At 48.7% G+C, this 17,447-nt stretch overlaps 2 protein-coding genes across 4 annotated transcripts in view; one reads left to right on the top strand and one right to left on the bottom strand.

Annotated features, from left to right (window-relative positions):
• The first annotated feature begins 5 nt into the window (after nt 1-5).
• PAF1 (PAF1 homolog, Paf1/RNA polymerase II complex component) lies at nt 6-7,600 on the top strand. The gene is made up of 14 exons (XM_045846627.1): nt 6-308; nt 836-865; nt 3,904-3,996; nt 4,295-4,416; nt 4,510-4,576; nt 4,663-4,764; nt 4,844-4,949; nt 5,041-5,109; nt 5,195-5,298; nt 5,384-5,500; nt 5,601-5,729; nt 6,637-6,742; nt 6,855-6,945; nt 7,026-7,600. Exons 1-14 carry the CDS (start codon nt 262-264, stop codon nt 7,460-7,462), a joined length of 1,620 nt encoding a protein of 539 aa, XP_045702583.1. The 5' UTR covers nt 6-261; the 3' UTR covers nt 7,463-7,600.
• SAMD4B (sterile alpha motif domain containing 4B) overlaps nt 4,037-17,447 on the bottom strand; it is a 42,572-nt gene continuing 29,161 nt past the window's right edge. Inside the window, exons 3-12 of one of the 3 annotated variants that reach the window (XM_045846625.1) lie at nt 16,358-16,597; nt 15,940-16,049; nt 15,694-15,780; nt 14,619-14,976; nt 13,834-13,919; nt 13,097-13,215; nt 12,316-12,514; nt 12,005-12,128; nt 10,147-10,230; nt 4,037-4,226 (exon numbers count right to left, since the gene is read on the bottom strand). In XM_045846625.1, the coding sequence (XP_045702581.1) occupies nt 4,066-4,226; nt 10,147-10,230; nt 12,005-12,128; nt 12,316-12,514; nt 13,097-13,215; nt 13,834-13,919; nt 14,619-14,976; nt 15,694-15,780; nt 15,940-16,049; nt 16,358-16,597 (1,568 nt within the window). In that variant the 3' untranslated portion in view covers nt 4,037-4,065. Of the gene's footprint in view, nt 4,227-7,747; nt 9,937-10,146; nt 10,231-12,004; nt 12,129-12,315; nt 12,515-13,096; nt 13,216-13,833; nt 13,920-14,618; nt 14,977-15,693; nt 15,781-15,939; nt 16,050-16,357; nt 16,598-17,447 lie in introns of those variants that run through there. The other 2 variants (XM_045846624.1, XM_045846626.1) reach the window with 2 other exon arrangements.

Below are 17,447 nucleotides of genomic sequence, written 5' to 3' on the forward strand. Positions count from 1 at the left end.
AGAGGGGACTAGTTCGTGCTTCACAGTCCTGCCGGCAGTTGGTAGGTCCGCAGCTGGAAAATAAGCGGCTGAGGGTTTACTTGAGTCTTCACTGTAATTCTTCTCGTTAGTCCACCTCTTTCCGACGCTAACCCCACCCGGACAGGGGCGCCAACCCGAGCGCTGCCTCTGAGTGGTGTCCGTTGAAGTCGGCACGCCCCACCTTGTCTCCCCGCAGCTCAGTCGGGGCCCAGTTCGGAGCTCCGTCGTCGCCTCGTCGCCATGGCGCCCACCATCCAGACCCAGGCCCAGCGGGAAGATGGTCACAGGTAGACTTCACCGCTTTGCTCTATCGTTTATCCAAGTTTCGGCGAGGCGGAGGGTCGGGCTCGGGTATCTACCTGGAATGTCACTAGACCCCTGGGTCTTTCTTCCCGTGACGTCGTGGAGCGCTCACCTTTGATGGAGAGGGGTTCCTTCAGAGATGGGGTGTTACCCCCTTCTCCCCACCATGGAATTCGGAAATTAAGCTCTTGGAGACTTTATTCAGAAGGGATTGAGCTCTTATGTCTCCAGTCAAGGGTCTGGACATCCTTTTTCCAAAAACAATTAAGTACGTGGTTATTTTTATTAAGCACTTGAAGACACCCTCTTGAAAAGGGACTGAGTACTTGGCTTTATTCATTTAAGCAGTTGGGGACACTTTTCTCTAAAATGAATTGAATAATTGGTTCCCTCTATTAAAGCAATTGAAGCACCCATGCTAAAAGAAATTACCCTTTAAAAACTTGAAGGCGCCTTTTCTGTCAATCTCGTCTTCTCCATTTTTCTAATGCTTTTCTCTCTCACCTACCAGGCCCAATTCCCACCGGACTCTGCCCGAGAGGTGAGTCCCATTATGTTTTCTTTTCCCCTCAATTATGTTCTCATAAGAGGGGTGGGCCAGTGGGGGCTGGAAGCAGAGGTGGGCAGCAGGAGCCGCCCCCCCCCCCCCGCAATATATCATTGGTTTTTATTTTTTCCCAAAACTCCCATCCTCCTTTGGCAAATACTAGCTTGTTCTCTACCTGTGGGTCTTTTTCTGTTTTATTCATTTTTTTTTTATTCTACATGTAAGTAGAATCGTGTTGCATGTTTCTCTGACATATTTCACTAAGCATAATGCCCTCTAGGTCCACCCGTGTTGTCCCAAATGGCAAAATTCTATGGGAATTGTATGGGAATTCTATGGGAATAAAATATCCCATTATATATATACACGAGATTTTCTTTATCCACTTGTCTGTTGATGGACATCTAGGTTGCTAACGTATCTTGGCTGTTACTAGTAATGCTGCAAATGAACATGCGGTGCATATATTGTTTCCAATTAGGGTTTTGGTTTTCTTCCAATACCTAAAAGTGGAATTGCTGGATTATATGGCAAACCTATTTTTAATTTTTTGAGGAATCTCTGTACTGTTTTCCATAGTGGCTGCACTAATTTACCATCCCACCAATAGTGTATGGAGAGTTCCCTTTTCTCTATCTCCTCACCAGCACTTATTTGTTCATTCTGGCAAGTGTGTGGTGATGTCTCTTTGTGGCTTTAATTTGCATTTACCTGATGATGTGGAGCATCTTTTCATGTCTGTTGGCCATCTGTTTGTTCTTTTTGGAGAAACATCTATTCAGGTCCTCTGCCTATTTTTAAGTTGGATTTGCGTGTGTGTGTGTGTTAAGGTGTATGCGTTCTTCATAAATTTTGGATATTAACCACTTAACAAGATGTATCATTTGCCAATATCTTCTCCCACTCAGTAGGTTATCTTTTCGTTTTATTGATGGTTTCCTTAATGGTGCAAATTTTTTTTCATTTGATGTAGTCTCATTTATTTTTTATTTTGTTGTTGTCCTTGCCTAGGGAGAGGTATTCAAAAAGATATTGCTAAAAATGTCAAAGACTTTACTGCCTATTTTTTTTTCTAGGAGTTTTATGGTTTCGTGATTAAGTTTTTAATCCATTTTGAGTTTATTTTTGTATATGGTATAAGAAAGTGGTCCAATTGCATTTTTTTCATGTATCTGTCCAATTTTCCCAACACAACTTATTTAAGAGACGATCTTGACTTTATTGTATATTCTTGCTTTCTTTGTCATAGATTAATTGACAACATAAGTATTTATTTCTGGGCTCTTTATTTTTTATTTTATATATATTTTTAATTTTAATTGTTGTTGTACAATTTTCTATCTTTTATTTCCAGTCCAGCCCACCCACCCAACCCTCCCCTCCTCCCTCCCATTTCCACCTGCCTCTAGTTTTTTATCCATGTGTCCTTTATACTTGTTCCTTGGGCTCTTTATTTTCTACCATTAATCTATGTTTTTATGCCAGAACCATATTGTTTCGATTATTTTAACTTTATAGCATAGTATATCAGGGAGTATGAGACCTCCCACTTTGTTCTTTCTCAAAATTTATATTGGTGTTTTTAATAGGGATTGCATTGATTCTGTACATTGCTTTAGGTAAAGGACATTTTAACAATATTAATCCTTTCAGTCCGTGTGCAAGGTGTATTTTCCACTTATTCACATCTTCTTCAGTGTTTTATAGTTTTCTGAGTATAGGTCCTTCACTTCTTTGGTTAAATTTATTCCTTTATATTTTATGCTTTTTGATGCAATCAAAACATTTATAAATATTGTATAGAAAGGCAACAGATTTGTTTATCTGTATCCTGCAACCTTACAAAAATTAGAATTTATTCTGATTTTGGGGGGTGGATTCTTTAGGGTTTTCTACATATAGTATTATGTCATCTGCAAATGAGTTTTACGTCTTTTTGATTTGGATGCCTTTATTTCTTATTCTTGTCTGGTTGCTGTGGCTAGGACTTCCAATACTATGGTAATGGGCATCCTTGTTTTGTTCCTGATCTTAGAGGAAAAGCTTTGTTTTTCGCCATTGAGTATATTAGCTGTGGGTTTGTCATATATATACATTATGTTGATGTTTTTTCTATATGTACTTTGTTGAGACTTTTTTATCATAAAGTGACGCTGAATTTTAGCAAATGCTTTCTCTGCTTCTATTGAGGTGATTGTACGCCCCCAAATGGGGACCTGGCCTGCAACCCAGGCATATGCCCTGACTTGAATTGAACCGGTATCCTTTCAGTCTACAGGCCAACGCTCAATCCACTGAGCCACACCAGCCAGGGCTGTGGGTTTTGTGGGGTTTTTTTTTTACACTTTTTAATAAAGTCTATTTTGATAATTATTGCTACTCTAGTTTTCTTTCTGTTTCTAGTTGCATGGGGTATCTTGTTATTATTTTCCAAATACAAGCAAAAGTTTATTTAGAAAGTCACAGAAATAGAAGTGAGGTGTGGTGTGGAAGTGAGCCAGCTAGGCTTTGTGGACTCAGGAAGCAAGTTAGAGGCAAAAAAAAAGGGGGTCCTTCAAGCTTAGAAGAAAGGAAAACTATGTTCCTTGAGGGGTGGGGGGAGAGGACAAGAAGCAGCAGGTGGAGAAAGGCACAGGCATACTCAAGGGCTAGAAAGGGGGGATGTTTTTTCCATTCTTTCACTTTGTATGTTTTTCAACGATAAGTATGTACTTACTGCCATTTTGTTCATTGTTCTTTGGTTGTTTTTTTTTTATAGTTCTCTGTTCCTTTTTTCTCTTAAGGTTTGGTTTTCTTTAGTTTTTATTGGTTTTGGGTTAACATGAAGTTTATGGGTATCATTAGCAGTCTATTTTCAAGCTGATTGACATTTCAGTTCAAATATATTTTGTAAGAACTACATTTTTACTTCTTCCTCCACATTTTATGTTATTGATATGTCTCCTCTCTACGTATTGTAGTTTTGAGAGTTGAACTTGATACTTTCTTTTGACCTTCATAGCAGCTTTTTAAATGAGCTGTTGTGTTCCCAGATCTGGAGTGGTCTGCCGAGTTAAGTACTGCAATAGCCTCCCTGACATCCCCTTCGACCCCAAGTTCATTACCTACCCCTTCGACCAGAACAGGTGAGACTAAGGTTGTAAATGGGAAACAACTGAGGGCGGGGACCTCTTCTTTTGTTGATTGCTCTCTCCTCAGGGCCTAGAACAGTACTGAGCACATACTGTAGTAGTAGATGCCTGATATACTTGATGAGCAAGCAGTGTCCAAGTCTCTTCCCAATGGGAGAGCCAGCCTTCAGACTCCAACATGGGGGACATTCCACTCTGAGTTCCTCCCAATAGAAGTTTAGCATCTATGAAGCAGGGATTTGAGTGTTAAAGCTGAATCAGGAAATCATAATGGGCATGTTTCCCTACCCAGGTTTGTCCAGTACAAAGCAACTTCCTTGGAAAAACAGCATAAACATGATCTCCTGACTGAGCCAGACCTGGGGGTCACCATTGACCTCATCAACCCTGACACCTACCGCATTGACCCCAGCGGTATGTAGGAAGGCAGGGAGGGCCTGCTTTAGGCTAGCAAAGGTCAGGCCTGGGTCTCCATCATGGTCTTCTTGCTTCCTTGCTCTCTTCCAGTACTCTTAGACCCAGCTGATGAGAAGCTTCTGGAAGAGGAGATTCAGGCCCCCACAAGCTCCAAGAGGTGAGGGAGTGCTGAGAGGGAACTGGGGACTGGCTCTAATGGAGGGAGGGTGGTGGTGTCCTGAAGTGCCTGATCCTCTAACCTAGGTCTCAGCAGCATGCAAAGGTGGTGCCGTGGATGCGGAAGACAGAGTATATCTCCACGGAGTTCAACCGTTATGGCATCTCTAATGAGAAGCCTGAGGTCAAGTAAGTTGCGGGTATGGAGGGAAGGTAGAAATTTTGGGTGGGTCCAGTGTCCCCTAAAGTCTTCTCTCTTCACCCATAGGATTGGGGTTTCTGTGAAACAACAGTTTACAGAGGAGGAAATTTACAAAGACAGGGATAGCCAGATTACAGCCATCGAGAAGACTTTTGAGGATGCCCAGAAATCGGTAATTGAGGACTAAGATGGGGAGAGGCAGAAAAAGGAGTTGGCTCTAGAGCTCTTTATCCTCCTTCTCATCCTGTTTTTGTCCCTACCAGATCTCCCAGCATTATAGCAAGCCCCGAGTGACACCAGTGGAGGTCATGCCTGTCTTCCCAGACTTTAAGGTCAGATCTGGGACAGGAGACAGAGGGGGATAGCCTGCCATCTCTGCCCATCTCACTTCTAACTCTGATGCCCTCCACCCCCCAGATGTGGATTAATCCATGCGCTCAGGTAATCTTTGACTCAGACCCGGCCCCCAAGGACACCAGTGGTGCAGCTGCACTGGAGATGATGTCTCAGGCCATGATCAGGTAAGTGGCCCTGCTTTCAACCTTGGCATGTTCCTCTTTGCCCTTTGTCCTCATTTATCACTGCTCCTCCTCTTCTCCCAACCAGGGGTATGATGGATGAGGAAGGGAACCAGTTTGTGGCCTACTTCCTGCCTGTGGAAGAGACATTGAAGAAACGAAAGCGGGACCAGGAAGAGGAGATGGACTACGCACCAGATGATGTGTGCGTGGGTTGGGATTAGGTTTTGGAGATTGAAAAGTGTGTCTCCCTTTCTCCCTCATTAGGGAATAAATGGGGCTGACCCTGTTCCCCTCATCCTCAGGTATGACTACAAGATTGCTCGTGAATACAACTGGAATGTGAAGAACAAGGCTAGCAAGGGTTATGAGGAAAACTACTTCTTCATCTTCCGAGAGGGTGATGGAGTTTACTACAATGAGCTGGAGACCAGGTACTCAGTGGACATTCCTACCTCAGATTAGTCTGGGTCTATGCTTCAGGGTCAAGACCCTGAGATATACCACCTTGGAGGTCATTTGGCACATGCATTTGTAAGCAAGAGCAGCAGAAGCCTGCTTATGCATGTGGGCTATACCTGTTTCTAACACAAGAACCCACAGAGAAGATCTTTATGTAATGCTGGAGAAATTTAGACCTTTTGTGTAGACAGCCAAAGCTGCCTGATATTAAGAGACTTCATGAGAAAGTAACCAAAGTACAGGACAGTACATAACCAAAGTACAGGATTACACATAAAGTTAGCATGTTTTAAATGAAACGCTGGGTACCCAAGTGCAAAAATGTGATCCTAAAAACTCTTCCCTGATGGCTAAAATCTTCCTGTTGGCTGGGGCCTTTGGTGTAAAGGGTAGGGGGTGGGGGAGACCTTGAATTTCTTTTTAAAGCAGGAATTACAAATTCTGATCATGGAAGCCAGGCAGGAAATGTGAAAGGCAGCACAGTGGGCTGGTGGGACATGGGTGACCTAGAACTGTTGGCATCCTCCTAGGGACACCACAACCCAGCCCAGCAAAGGACTCCAACCCCAAAAGGCCCAGTGGGGCTATAGATTCGTATTTTCCCAAACCAGAAATCTAGGTTCTGTGTTAACTGTTGGTAACTAATTCAAGTTAAAATCTATACACACAGGCAACCGAACTGCTATATTGAGAGCTATTACCCTTCCCCTCCCCTGCCACAAACCAGAGTTATTCTCCCTTATTCAGTCTGTATTTATTCTGGTCTGTTCTGGGCTAAGCATTAGTGAGTAACTTAAAACCAAGTCAAACCAGGTCCCCCACTGGGGGGGGTCTTTAACTGTGTCTTCCACACCCCTCCCCCCAACTTGCCCACTGCAGGGTCCGCCTGAGTAAGCGCAGGGCCAAGGCTGGGGTTCAGTCTGGTACCAACGCCCTGCTTGTGGTCAAGCACCGGGACATGAATGAGAAGGAATTAGAAGCCCAGGTAATAAGCACCACTGGCTCAGGGCACCCATGGGGAGTGTGGTGGTGGGTGAAGAGGGACACAGAAACCTGATATAATACCTGCTCTTCCCCTAAACCCTGTTGCTTGCCAGGAGGCACGGAAGGCCCAGCTGGAGAATCACGAACCCGAGGAGGAAGAGGAGGAGGAAATGGAGACAGAAGAGAAAGAAGCTGGGGGCTCAGGTAAAAACTGTATAGATGAAACCCTGGGAGCCCTGGGAGGGTGGGAAACTGGGTCTTACTTCCTTTTGTTTCCCTCACAGATGAGGAGCAAGAGAAGGGGAGCAGCAGTGAGAAAGAAGGCAGTGAAGATGAGCGCTCAGGCAGTGAGAGTGAACGGGAAGACGGTGACAGGGATGAGGCGAGTGACAAGAGTGGTAGCGGCGAGGATGAGAGCAGTGAGGACGAGGCCCGAGCCGCCCGGGACAAAGAGGAAATCTTTGGCAGTGATGCGGATTCAGAGGATGCAGATTCTGATGATGAGGACAGAGGACAAGTCCATGGCAGTGACAATGAATCAGAAAGTGGCAGTGATGGGGGTGGTCAGCGGAGCCGCAGCCCAAGCCCCAGCCCAAGCCGCAGCCCCAGCCCAAGCCACAGTGCCAGTCCCTTCCCCAGTGGCAGTGAACGATCAGCCCAGGAGGATGGCAGTGAAGCTGCAGCTTCTGATTCCAGTGAAGCAGACAGTGACAGTGACTGAGTCCTTTCAGGGCTGGCACGGACATATTATGGGCAGAAAGGCACTTTCCTGTGTTCTCTTTGCGAGCCTTTCACTTCACTTCCCTCTCCTGTCCCAAACCTTTGCTGTTAATAAAGCCAGTTTCTCTATTTCCCTTCACAGGCCTTAAGGTCTCATTCTGGCTACATCTCCCCCCTCCCCCAACCTCAGGTACTCAGTGGCCTCAGCTTGAGGCATAGAAGCAAAGGCCACAGAGGCAGGACCATATTAGGTTTTCAATGAAATATAGCATAACAAAGGTCAGAATACTTTTTTGTTGTTGCTTTTTTTTTTTTTTTCCCAAAATAAGCCCAGACCATTAAACAAGTGAAACTCGAACAAATAAATCTCCAACAGCGAGAAAAACTGTACAGTTACTCAAAGCTGATTCTGCCAGTGGGGCTGGGGATAAAAGGGAGGGTGAAATCATGGTAGAGGCGTTAGGGAGGGGCTGGAACTGGAGAGGTTTAGGGTCCTGCCCATCAGAGTGGGGCCGCCTGCGTCCTGCACACTCTGGTCAGGTAGGGGGAGGGGGCTCTTGCCTCCCATTGTATGTGTGTATGTGTGGATATCCCTCACCACCTCCTAGTGCCAGGCTGAGCCAGCTCGCCCTGATGGAGAGTGAACCAGACAGGACTGGCTGGAAGGAGGTGAGGGTTCTTTAAAAGGGACACCCTGCTGATTCCAAACGAGGTGGCCCCTGTCCATCCCACTTCCCTGGGCTAGTGGGAGGGGAACTGGAGAAGCCCTGGGAGTTTGAGGGGAATGAGCAAAGGCACAGAAACAAGGAGGGGCCGGGGTGGGGGACTTGCATAGGTTGATGAGTGTGCAAGAGGTACATAAATAAACCTGACACCCCACCCAGCCCGGCACTGGGAGAGGAGGTGGGGACCTGGAGCAGGTTCCCCAGGGCTATACCACCCCCTGGCTTTCTCCCCTTCCCTGGGCTGAGAGCTGAGGGAGGTCCAGACCAGGAGGGGAGGGGCAAAAACATTAGGGGGATAGGGTGAGTACAGGGAGGGCAGTGGTTTTAATTTTTTTTTTTTTGGTTTTTTGTTTTTTCCCAACATTTTGTATCTTTAATAACATACACAATGGTTACCAGCCATATTCATAACAAAAGTTATTCATAAAATGTATCTAAAAATAACATTTTTTCCCTTTTCGGTGTGAAAAGCTTGATAATGTCCCAGTGTGGGGTTGTTGAGGGGGTAGAAGGGTTTGGAATAGGGGACCCTGGCTCCCACAACCTGAATCCCCAAATCTTCCCTCCACCTGGGCCCCAGTACAACCCCATAGTAGGAACAGGGACCAGAGGATCTGTATGACTCAGGGCTGGATGAATCTCTGGGATATGATAGTGTTCCACTTAATGAGGACATAACAGGGAGTGGGGAGAGGTTGAAAGGAAAGGGGGTGGGGAAAGAAACCAAAAACCAAACAATCCCCTTCCCTTATTCCTTATCCCCAAATCTTTCAGCAACCAGACCTGGGAGTAGAGAAAAGTGTATGTTGGTGGGGGAAGGGGATGTTAAGGCAACAGACTTCCTGACCTCACTTGGCTGTCCTAGCCCCCCACTTACACCTCTGCATCTGGGGAGCCAGGGCTGGGGTTGTGGGGGGAGTGGGGAAGAGCTAGGGAGTCTGGAGAAGGGGGCTCTGCCCCCTCCCCTCATAAAATTCAGGTTCCCCCTGCCACTTTCTTGGCTCAGAGAGAGGCCTGGGGATACTAAATGTGAGGGAATGATCAGAAAAAAACCGTTAAGAACTATATAAATATGTATCTTAAATAGGTCTAAGAAATTAATTGTAGAGAACCTCTGATAAACAGGGCAAAAGGAGGTGAATGAGAAGACGGTGGCTCCTGTCCTGGGAGAATGATGGGAAGGGGGAAGGAGAAGGTGGCAAGGAGAGTGGTTCCTCTCCTCGCCAGCCTTCTCCTTAATTAGCGCCTCTCAAAATAACATTCAGGAGAGCAGGTTATCTACCCCACTTGTCTCTCCCCAAATGTCAGATGGTTCTGAGCAGGCCCCACAAGACAGTGGGTTAGTGAGTCCTTGAGGGAGACTGCTCCCTCAGGAGGGGCAGGTTGTGAGTGGTCTGGAGGAGGCAGAGGTGGGATGGGGCCAGGTGGGAGATAAGGAGGGAAGGAGAGGGCAGGCAGGCTGGCCAGTTCCTGCCTTCTCTATTCTGGCTGCCCCCTACCCCCACTCCCACCCTGGCCTCAGCAGAGATCCCTTGATGGGCCTGGGAGTGAGCAAGGCATGTGCCAATGTTAAACAAAAATTAAAAGGATAAGAGTAGAAAAATATTAGAATGTATAGCTGAGCCAGCCCACCCTCTCTCGCTGTCGAAGAGAAGCCTGTTGGGGGTTGGCTCCCGCCCGCCGCCCAGGGTGCCTATGAGTGCGCTGGGCTGTGGGTCCTGTCAGATGGTGGAGGTTTTGTCTGTCCCATCTGTGGTAAGAAAGGGAGGAAGGGAGGAAGATCAGGAGATGGTGGAGGCTTGAGGAAAGGTGCTCAGGTAACCTGTCATCCCAAGTCAGTCCCTCCCTGAAGTCCAGCCTCCCCTAGGGACCCCTCAGGATGACTCTAAGTTTCTCAGTTCAGAGGTGGAGACGCTGCTGGGCAGGTGGGAGCTGGGTCAGGGAAAGAGGAAATGCTCACCACCCAAGGCGTGTTCTGTCATGCTCAGACACAGAGACTCCAGAGTGGGATTGATCTCCAGATCAGGCCCAGGGACCGGACAGTCTGTGGGACAAAGCAGAGTGGACGTGTTAAGGACTGGACTGGGGTGGAGAGTAGAGCCAGGAAGACAAAGGAGAGGATGGGCTAGCACTGGGGAAAGGATAGGAGATACAAGAGGGAAAGGGAGGGAGAGGGAGAGACAGAGAAACAGAGCACATGAGACAGGCACACACTAGGATAGAAGGTGTGGAGATGGACAGAGACAGGCCTGGGTGTATCACAAAGCAGGCAGAGGTCGCAAGGGCAGAGGCTTGTCCAACAGAGAAAGCTGGACTTGGTAGACAGAGGAAATGACGTGAAGCTGAGGGAGCTTCCTGAAGACCACACAGGTTGTGACTATTTTGGACACATACTGCACACTCTCTTGGGCATAGTCTGGGCATCTACTGTGGGTGCTGGGCAGCCCTGTGTTCCCTGACTGATGACTTGCTCTGCAGAAGTTTAATTAGAACTCTTCCCTCTTGGATTTGCTCCTCTGGGCAGGATTTGATCCAGGCAGGTCACACAGATGGGGCAAACCAGGACAGCAGCCACAGGGCTTGTCCTCAAACTACCTCTCCGGAGGGCTTCCTGTTTTGGAGTTTGGGAGACAGTCCCTTTCCTGGGCTCCTCATTGCTGCTGGGAGGAAGCCTGAGCTTTTTACCTGGTTAGGAAGACCCTGCTCTCAATTCCACCTTCACCTTTCATTACATCCCCTCTGAACCCTAAGCTCGGGCTGTGTCAGACCACCTAAGTGCCTTCCCTTTTGACCTTGGGTAAATCACCTCTTTGTGTCTTAGATTGGTGACTGATCAGATAGGAATGACATCAGTGCCCTCATGTGCATCAGGAGGGTTTGATCTGACAGTGCAGTAAAGATGTCTGGCAAACAGCATACCAGTAAAAACAACTGTTCTTATTTTTTGTTCTGTAGTTCATCCATCTGGTATTTTAACATCATTTACAGATGCCAAGCTTTGTGCCAGGACGAACACAATGAACAGGGTCTCCTGTCTTCAACAGATGGCACCCCACATTATCTCATAAATTAAGAATCCCTACTGATTGGCAGTTTATGACATAAAGAGTTTAGATCACCTGCATGTCTAAGATCTCTCCAGAGGCAGTCATTCCAGACTAGCCTTACCTGCCTCTGCAGCCTCGTTGCCCAGCAATGGACCTGGCACAGGGTGGAGGCGTCATCATCACTCATTGAGCAGGAAGGGCTAATGCTTTTCTACTCTCCCTTCTGTCCACTTCCCCCTCATTCTGATCCATCTCTGGGCTTGTCTGTGAACACGGAAAACAGCCCTTCCACCTCAAACAGCCTTTCATGTAAAATCTGATCCAAGAGCTAATGGTTGCGGCCTGGTCACCTGGCTTCTAAAAGAAATGCTGGTCGACTGATAGACAGGACTTCCCTCCATAGAAACCTCACTGCTTTGACTCTCTTACTCCCCTCAACCCCTTCCAAACTGAGTATTTAATGATCTTCTACAAAGATGGTGACAGAGACCACCAACATGGATACCAAAATTAAGACAGGGAGGGAGAGATGTGGACATGTGGATACGGAAGTGAGGGGTGAGAGAAGATAGAGAAAGGAAGGCAGGACCTGAAAGAGAACACTGAGATGGGGGTGGGGAACAGTACAAGAAAACCCATGATGAGGGGAGATGGATGCAGAGCGGTGCAAAGGATGGGGAGAGGTGCTTGAGCATATGAGACACAGAAGAGAAGATAAAGGCCAGCTAAGTGTGTTGTGGAGGCAGAGTCCCCAGTGCTGGGGCACTTTACCTGGAGGAAACATGAGAATGGCCTGGGGCGATGAGTGGACTGGGAGCGAGTGAGTACGCTGCACAGAGCTGCGGCTCTGGCTAGGCATGCTGTTGCTGCCTCCAGGGTTGGCAAACCATAGGTTCTGCAAAGGGCATGGGGAGAGAAAAAGTGGGTGAGTGGCAAGAGGTCCAGGCCCAGGAGTGACGGAGCAGGCAAAGGAGTCCCCTCCCCTCTAAGCCAGGCCCAGATGCAAAGATACGGATACACACCCCCCAGGTACCATCACTCTAACCCCAGAAGCACCAGGCCGTCTATTTTCGGCCACTCACCTGTCGGCCCTGTCCCCCAAGGCTGGGGCTGGTAAGGGCGTGCCTGGGGGAGATGCCTCCAATACCCGAGGGGCTCAGAAGGCCCATTCTGCTGGGCGGGAGGGCCCGGGGAGGCATTGGGAACTGCCGCTGGGTCCGCCGGGCCACCCCCATCCCCACAGAGCCAGCTATGGGGAGTGAGTTGGAGCCAAATGCCCAGCTGTGAAAGAGCAGAACACGGAGTGTCAGTTTAGGTAGATGGAGCTCATCTGTCCACCATTCCTCATCTCTCCCCACAATCCCAATGGGTAGGACAAACATAGACCTGCCCTGAGCCAAGAGTCCCTGTCCAAGTTCCTACATCACACATTCTGTCACCTCCTGCCCAAGGGTACCCCCAGGATAGAGATGGGAAATGTTCCTCACACCCAAGCAAAGCAGTTCTCCTAACTTCAACACTCAGCTGTGATATTTCTGTTATTTGTTTATGGTGAGAAGGGATTCTGTGCCCTCTGCATATAGATAAAGAGAACAAGGGACAGGCAAGGGGCCTGCTATCAGGACATGAGCTGGTTTGCCAGCTTATTACCCTATTCTAATGGTAAGACCATCCTGATTTTTTCTGGAAAAGTCTTCACTGGGCGACAAGTGTAAGTCACCCAGTGATTGAATGAGTCCCATGGATTCCCAGCCCAGAATCAATCACTCCTCTAAGTACCACCTGTCAACCAGAAGGGCTTAGGGAAGGAAGGCCGGCCTGCCTGCCTGCCTGCCTGCCTGCCTGCCTGGGCTGCCTGCCTACCCTTTCTGCTGCCGGTAGTTCTGCATCTCTAGTGCAGCTTTGCGCGGGAAGGTCCGGAGGAGCTTCAGCACTTGCTGTTTCCAGGACAGCAGCCGTTTCTTCTGCGTCTCCGTGAAAGCCTAGAATTACGGAAGTGAAGCAGGGAGGGGGTGCTTCTTTCAAATCTGCCTTCTGTTCATTTGCTCAAATATTTATCGACTGCCTGCTCTGTGCTAGGCAATGAGGGGAATTGGAGGTGACGCGTGCACATGTTTAGTTGGGGAGAAGATAACACAATTGTGATGAGCACTGGGAGGGAGAAGCACAGAGGCACAAGAAACCTGATCTAATAGGAGGGGCTGGTGAAGATGTCCTTGAGGTACAAACGTTTGAACTAGGAGCCAAGGGGCCAACAGATGGTGAGATGAGGGCTGGAGAGGTGGGCAGGAACCAGCCAGGCCAGAATGCTGGTTCTGCCCTGGCTGGTGTGGCTCAGTGGATTGAGAGCCAGCCTGCGAATCAAAGGGTCGCTGGTTCGATTCCCAGTCGAGGGTACATGCCTGGGTTGAGGGCCAGGTCCTCAGTAGGGGGGTGCGTGAAAGGCAACCACACATTGATGGTTCTCTCCCTCTTTTTCCCTCCCTTCCCCTCTCTAAAAAAGAAATAAATAAAATCCTTTAAAAAATTGAAAAAGAATGTTGGTTCTGAGAGGGATGGGGTCACCTTTCCCTTCTAGGGAGCTCTAGGGAAGGTCTCACCTCATGAGTTAGGCACTTTTCGATGAGCTGGAGGTAACTGGTGATGTTCTCCTCGTCTGGTCGGGACACCAGAAGCTGGGTGCACACTGGGAGACACAGGAAAGGGCAGGAGGTTAGCCTCCAATATGCCCTCTGCTACAGAAGGAGGGACAGGAACTCAGGCTGGTTTAGTACTAGCTATGTGTCAAGCATGATACCTGGCTTATCATGAAGATATACAAAGTGCTCAGCATAGAGACTGGCATAAGGCAGATAGAAAGTCAATGGTACCTTTCCTCCTTCTAACTCTTACAAGAATCTCATCAATGGGCATTTTCAGCACGAGGCACCTGAAGCTCAGAGAGGCTGAATCACTTATGTAGGCCATACAGACAAAAGGATCTAGACCCAGGTGTAAAGTCTGCTCTATCATGCTGCCTTAAAAAAGCACTTTAAGAGCTTTACCAAATCCCATCCTGTGGCCTTCAGTCACCTCAGAGAGAATCAACGAATTCTCTTTATCTGTTCACTCTGTACTGTATGCAGTTTCCACTGACACACTATCCTGTCTTTTTCTCAGGCTGGAGCTGCTTTGAGAGTAAGGGTTTGTCTTCCATCACCAGCCTGGACACACCTGAGGGCAGGAGCCTTGCCACATCAGTCTCAAGTCACTCTCTGTGGTACTCTAATCCCCAGGCTGATTTAAAAAGCTCTGCTTCCACTGTTTAACTTGAATTTGATCCTTAAGACCTAGATTCACTTAGATCTCTGCCCCAGAACTCCATGCTGGGCCCTGGTGGTGTCACCTTTGCCCATCACCCGTGTAAACTGGCTGGGGATGTCTCCGTCAGCGACGGGAGCTGGGGCTGGCTCACTGCCATCAGCGGGAACCGGAGCTGGTGGAGGGGGGTAGCTCTCTGTAGCTGGAGGGTCCTTGGCCTCAGTGCCCTTGTCCGTGCTAGGATGAGCCAGGGGAGGCTCAGCACCAGGCAGCAGTGGCTCCCCTCGACCCCCATCCTTGGGAGTAGGGGTTGTGGTGGTGGTGGTGGTGGTGGTGGTAGTCGTCACAGTGGCCTGGAGGACACTGTAGGCCTTGATGGGGGTGATGATGATCTGCTGCAGCTCCTGCAGAGCATTTCTCAGATTGCCTCCTTCCAGCACGTCCTGCATGAGGAGGACATGGTTGGGGTCACACGGTGACCCCACGTTTTTGTAGAATGATTACACAAATGGGGTCAGACAGGGCTTGCAGAGTGCTTGGTGGGACTCTGGGTTCCAGCACATAGAGAAGGCAGGTAAAGGCACCACAAGCCCATAGGCATACATTTGTACACACACGTTCCCTCTTCCCCCTTCAAGGTGGAGTCCCACGGAGCTCCAAAGAAGGTGACCAGATTTGGATGCAGAGATTTGGACTATGACATGAAGTGGGGGAAAAACAGAAGGCAAGAAGCAGAGTAAGGTGTAAAGGAACACAAATCGAGGCAGGTATGTAAGGAAAGTGAATAGATGAGAAACAAACCAAATGGAGACATCACACAACCAGGAAGACACTCTGGTCCAACAGAAAAACTAGTTAGAAATGAAAATGAAAGGGGAGAGGAGAGCTTGAGTCAGCAGAGAGATTGATTCTGGGGACACATACCAGGACAGATAGGGAGGGGAGCCTCTTAGCCACAGGCAAGCGAGGCCTCTGATCCAACTTGTACTTGGTGCCCAGAGTCTGGCTCCCTAAGGCTGGGGTCACTGAAGGTCAGACGTGAGGGCTGGGGAGGTCCTGAGGGGAGGCCACATGGGTAGCAAAGATGACCCAGAACCTTCAGTCTACTGGTACTGCTGGGCACCCAGCTGACCTTGGAGACGGGGATACCAAGTCCTCACCTTCTCCAGGGACTTGAGGACGCTCTGCCTCTCACGCAGCTTCTGGATGCTCAGAGCTATCTTGTGGCGGGCACCTTTGGTGACATTCTGTGGTAGGGCAGAAGGGGACAGGGAGCTGGAAATGGGAGGCTGAAGTATTTACGGGTGCCCCAACAAGGCCTAGAGATATGGAGGAGACTCAGGCCACAAGGGTACATCAAAATGGTACTACCCCCAACTCTGCCCTAATGATTTCCTGAGCTTTACCTGAGACTCCAGGTGCTGCTCAGTCAGTGTCATCATCTCCTCGTAGCTCATCTGTGAGAAAAGGGCTGCGTACTTGTGCAAGCGGAGGCTCTTGAGCCATGAGGGCACATCTGTGGAAAAGGAGGGAGGGCATAAGGTCAGGAGTCTGTTCCATCAGTTACCTGCTTCCTGGCTTTCTTATTGGATTGGTGTGTCTGAAAGCAGGGAACTCTCCCCCATCATACCAGGGTCTGTGGGGGTCTCTCAGATCAGTATGAACCCCAAGGGCAGGGACTTCTACTCCCCTCAGGCTTCTCCCCTTCTCTGGAAGGGAGTTGAGGGTTGGAGGGATGGAATAGGTAGGGTAGCAGCTACAAGCTCCTTTCTGTCCTCTGAGCTCTACAGAAGGGTCCTAGTGCTGCCCTCCCAACCATTGTACCTTTCATGCCACTGCCATCCTCTTGGAAAGTGTTCCGGCTGGAGCCCTGCTCCTCCGTCTGCTCACTACCAGAGGAGGCCACGCTGCTCTGGGGTGAGAGGGGTGCGTGGTCGGGCGTGGTGAAAGCAGCCCGGGCCCCCAGCTCTTCTGGACTTGGCCACTCACCAGGGGCCTGGGGACTTGTGGGAATGAGAGACATAGAGCGCTTCAGCGGGCTGGGGTGAATTTGGCAGGGGAGACCTGGCCAGAGGGGGAGAGAAGGAAAATATCAGGTTTGGGGATCTGATCACAGGAGACCATGCTGTCCTGGTCAGTGTCATGGATAGCAGCTCGGCCCCAGAATCCAATTAAAGGGAAGGGACCCTGGTGTTTGAGGGGAATCGCCTACCAGATGCTGCCTATTCCCTCATCCTTCATACCCAAGCCATCAGCATGCTGTGAGCTACTTCTTTGAACCTCTCTACTTCCTCTGCTTGCAACCTGGTCTGAGTCAATAGCATCCCTAACTACAATTACTGTCACAGCATCCTCATTGGTTTCTTGCCTCCTACAGTCCATTCACCTCACAGCAGCCACATTAATCCTTCCAAAAATACAAATCTGACAAAGTTAGTTCCTGCTTAAATACCACCTGTGGTTTCTCTTCATGCTGGGAATAAAATTCAAACTTTCACACACATCACTACAAAGGCCTGCAGGACCTGGGCCCTATTCATCTCTGACCTCTCATTTTCCACTCACCCTTTGGTCAAGCCTTTCTAGCCTTTGCCCCCACCCCAATCCGTTCCCGGAACACCCAAGCTTGTTCCAGCCTCAGGACTTTTGCTCTAGCTCTTCTTGTCCTCTTGATTTTAGCAGTTGGTTCCCTCAGGTCTAATCTCAGCAAGTGTCACCTCTTCCAAAGCCTTCCATGAACCCTCAATATGAAGTAGCTGTCCCCGCCAATCCTGATTACTCTCATATTACTCTGTCTTGTCTTCCTTACAACACCTATCACAACCTGGAATGATCTTATCTAGTTATCCGTTTACTTACTTATTTACTATATGCCTCTGGATGCAATAGATGTGTAATAGCAGGGTGCTATTAC

Source organism: Phyllostomus hastatus, unplaced genomic scaffold (assembly GCF_019186645.2).
Source record: "Phyllostomus hastatus isolate PE091 unplaced genomic scaffold, TTU_PhHast_1.1 phas_contig_5, whole genome shotgun sequence".
Lineage (NCBI taxonomy): Eukaryota > Metazoa > Chordata > Mammalia > Chiroptera > Phyllostomidae > Phyllostomus > Phyllostomus hastatus.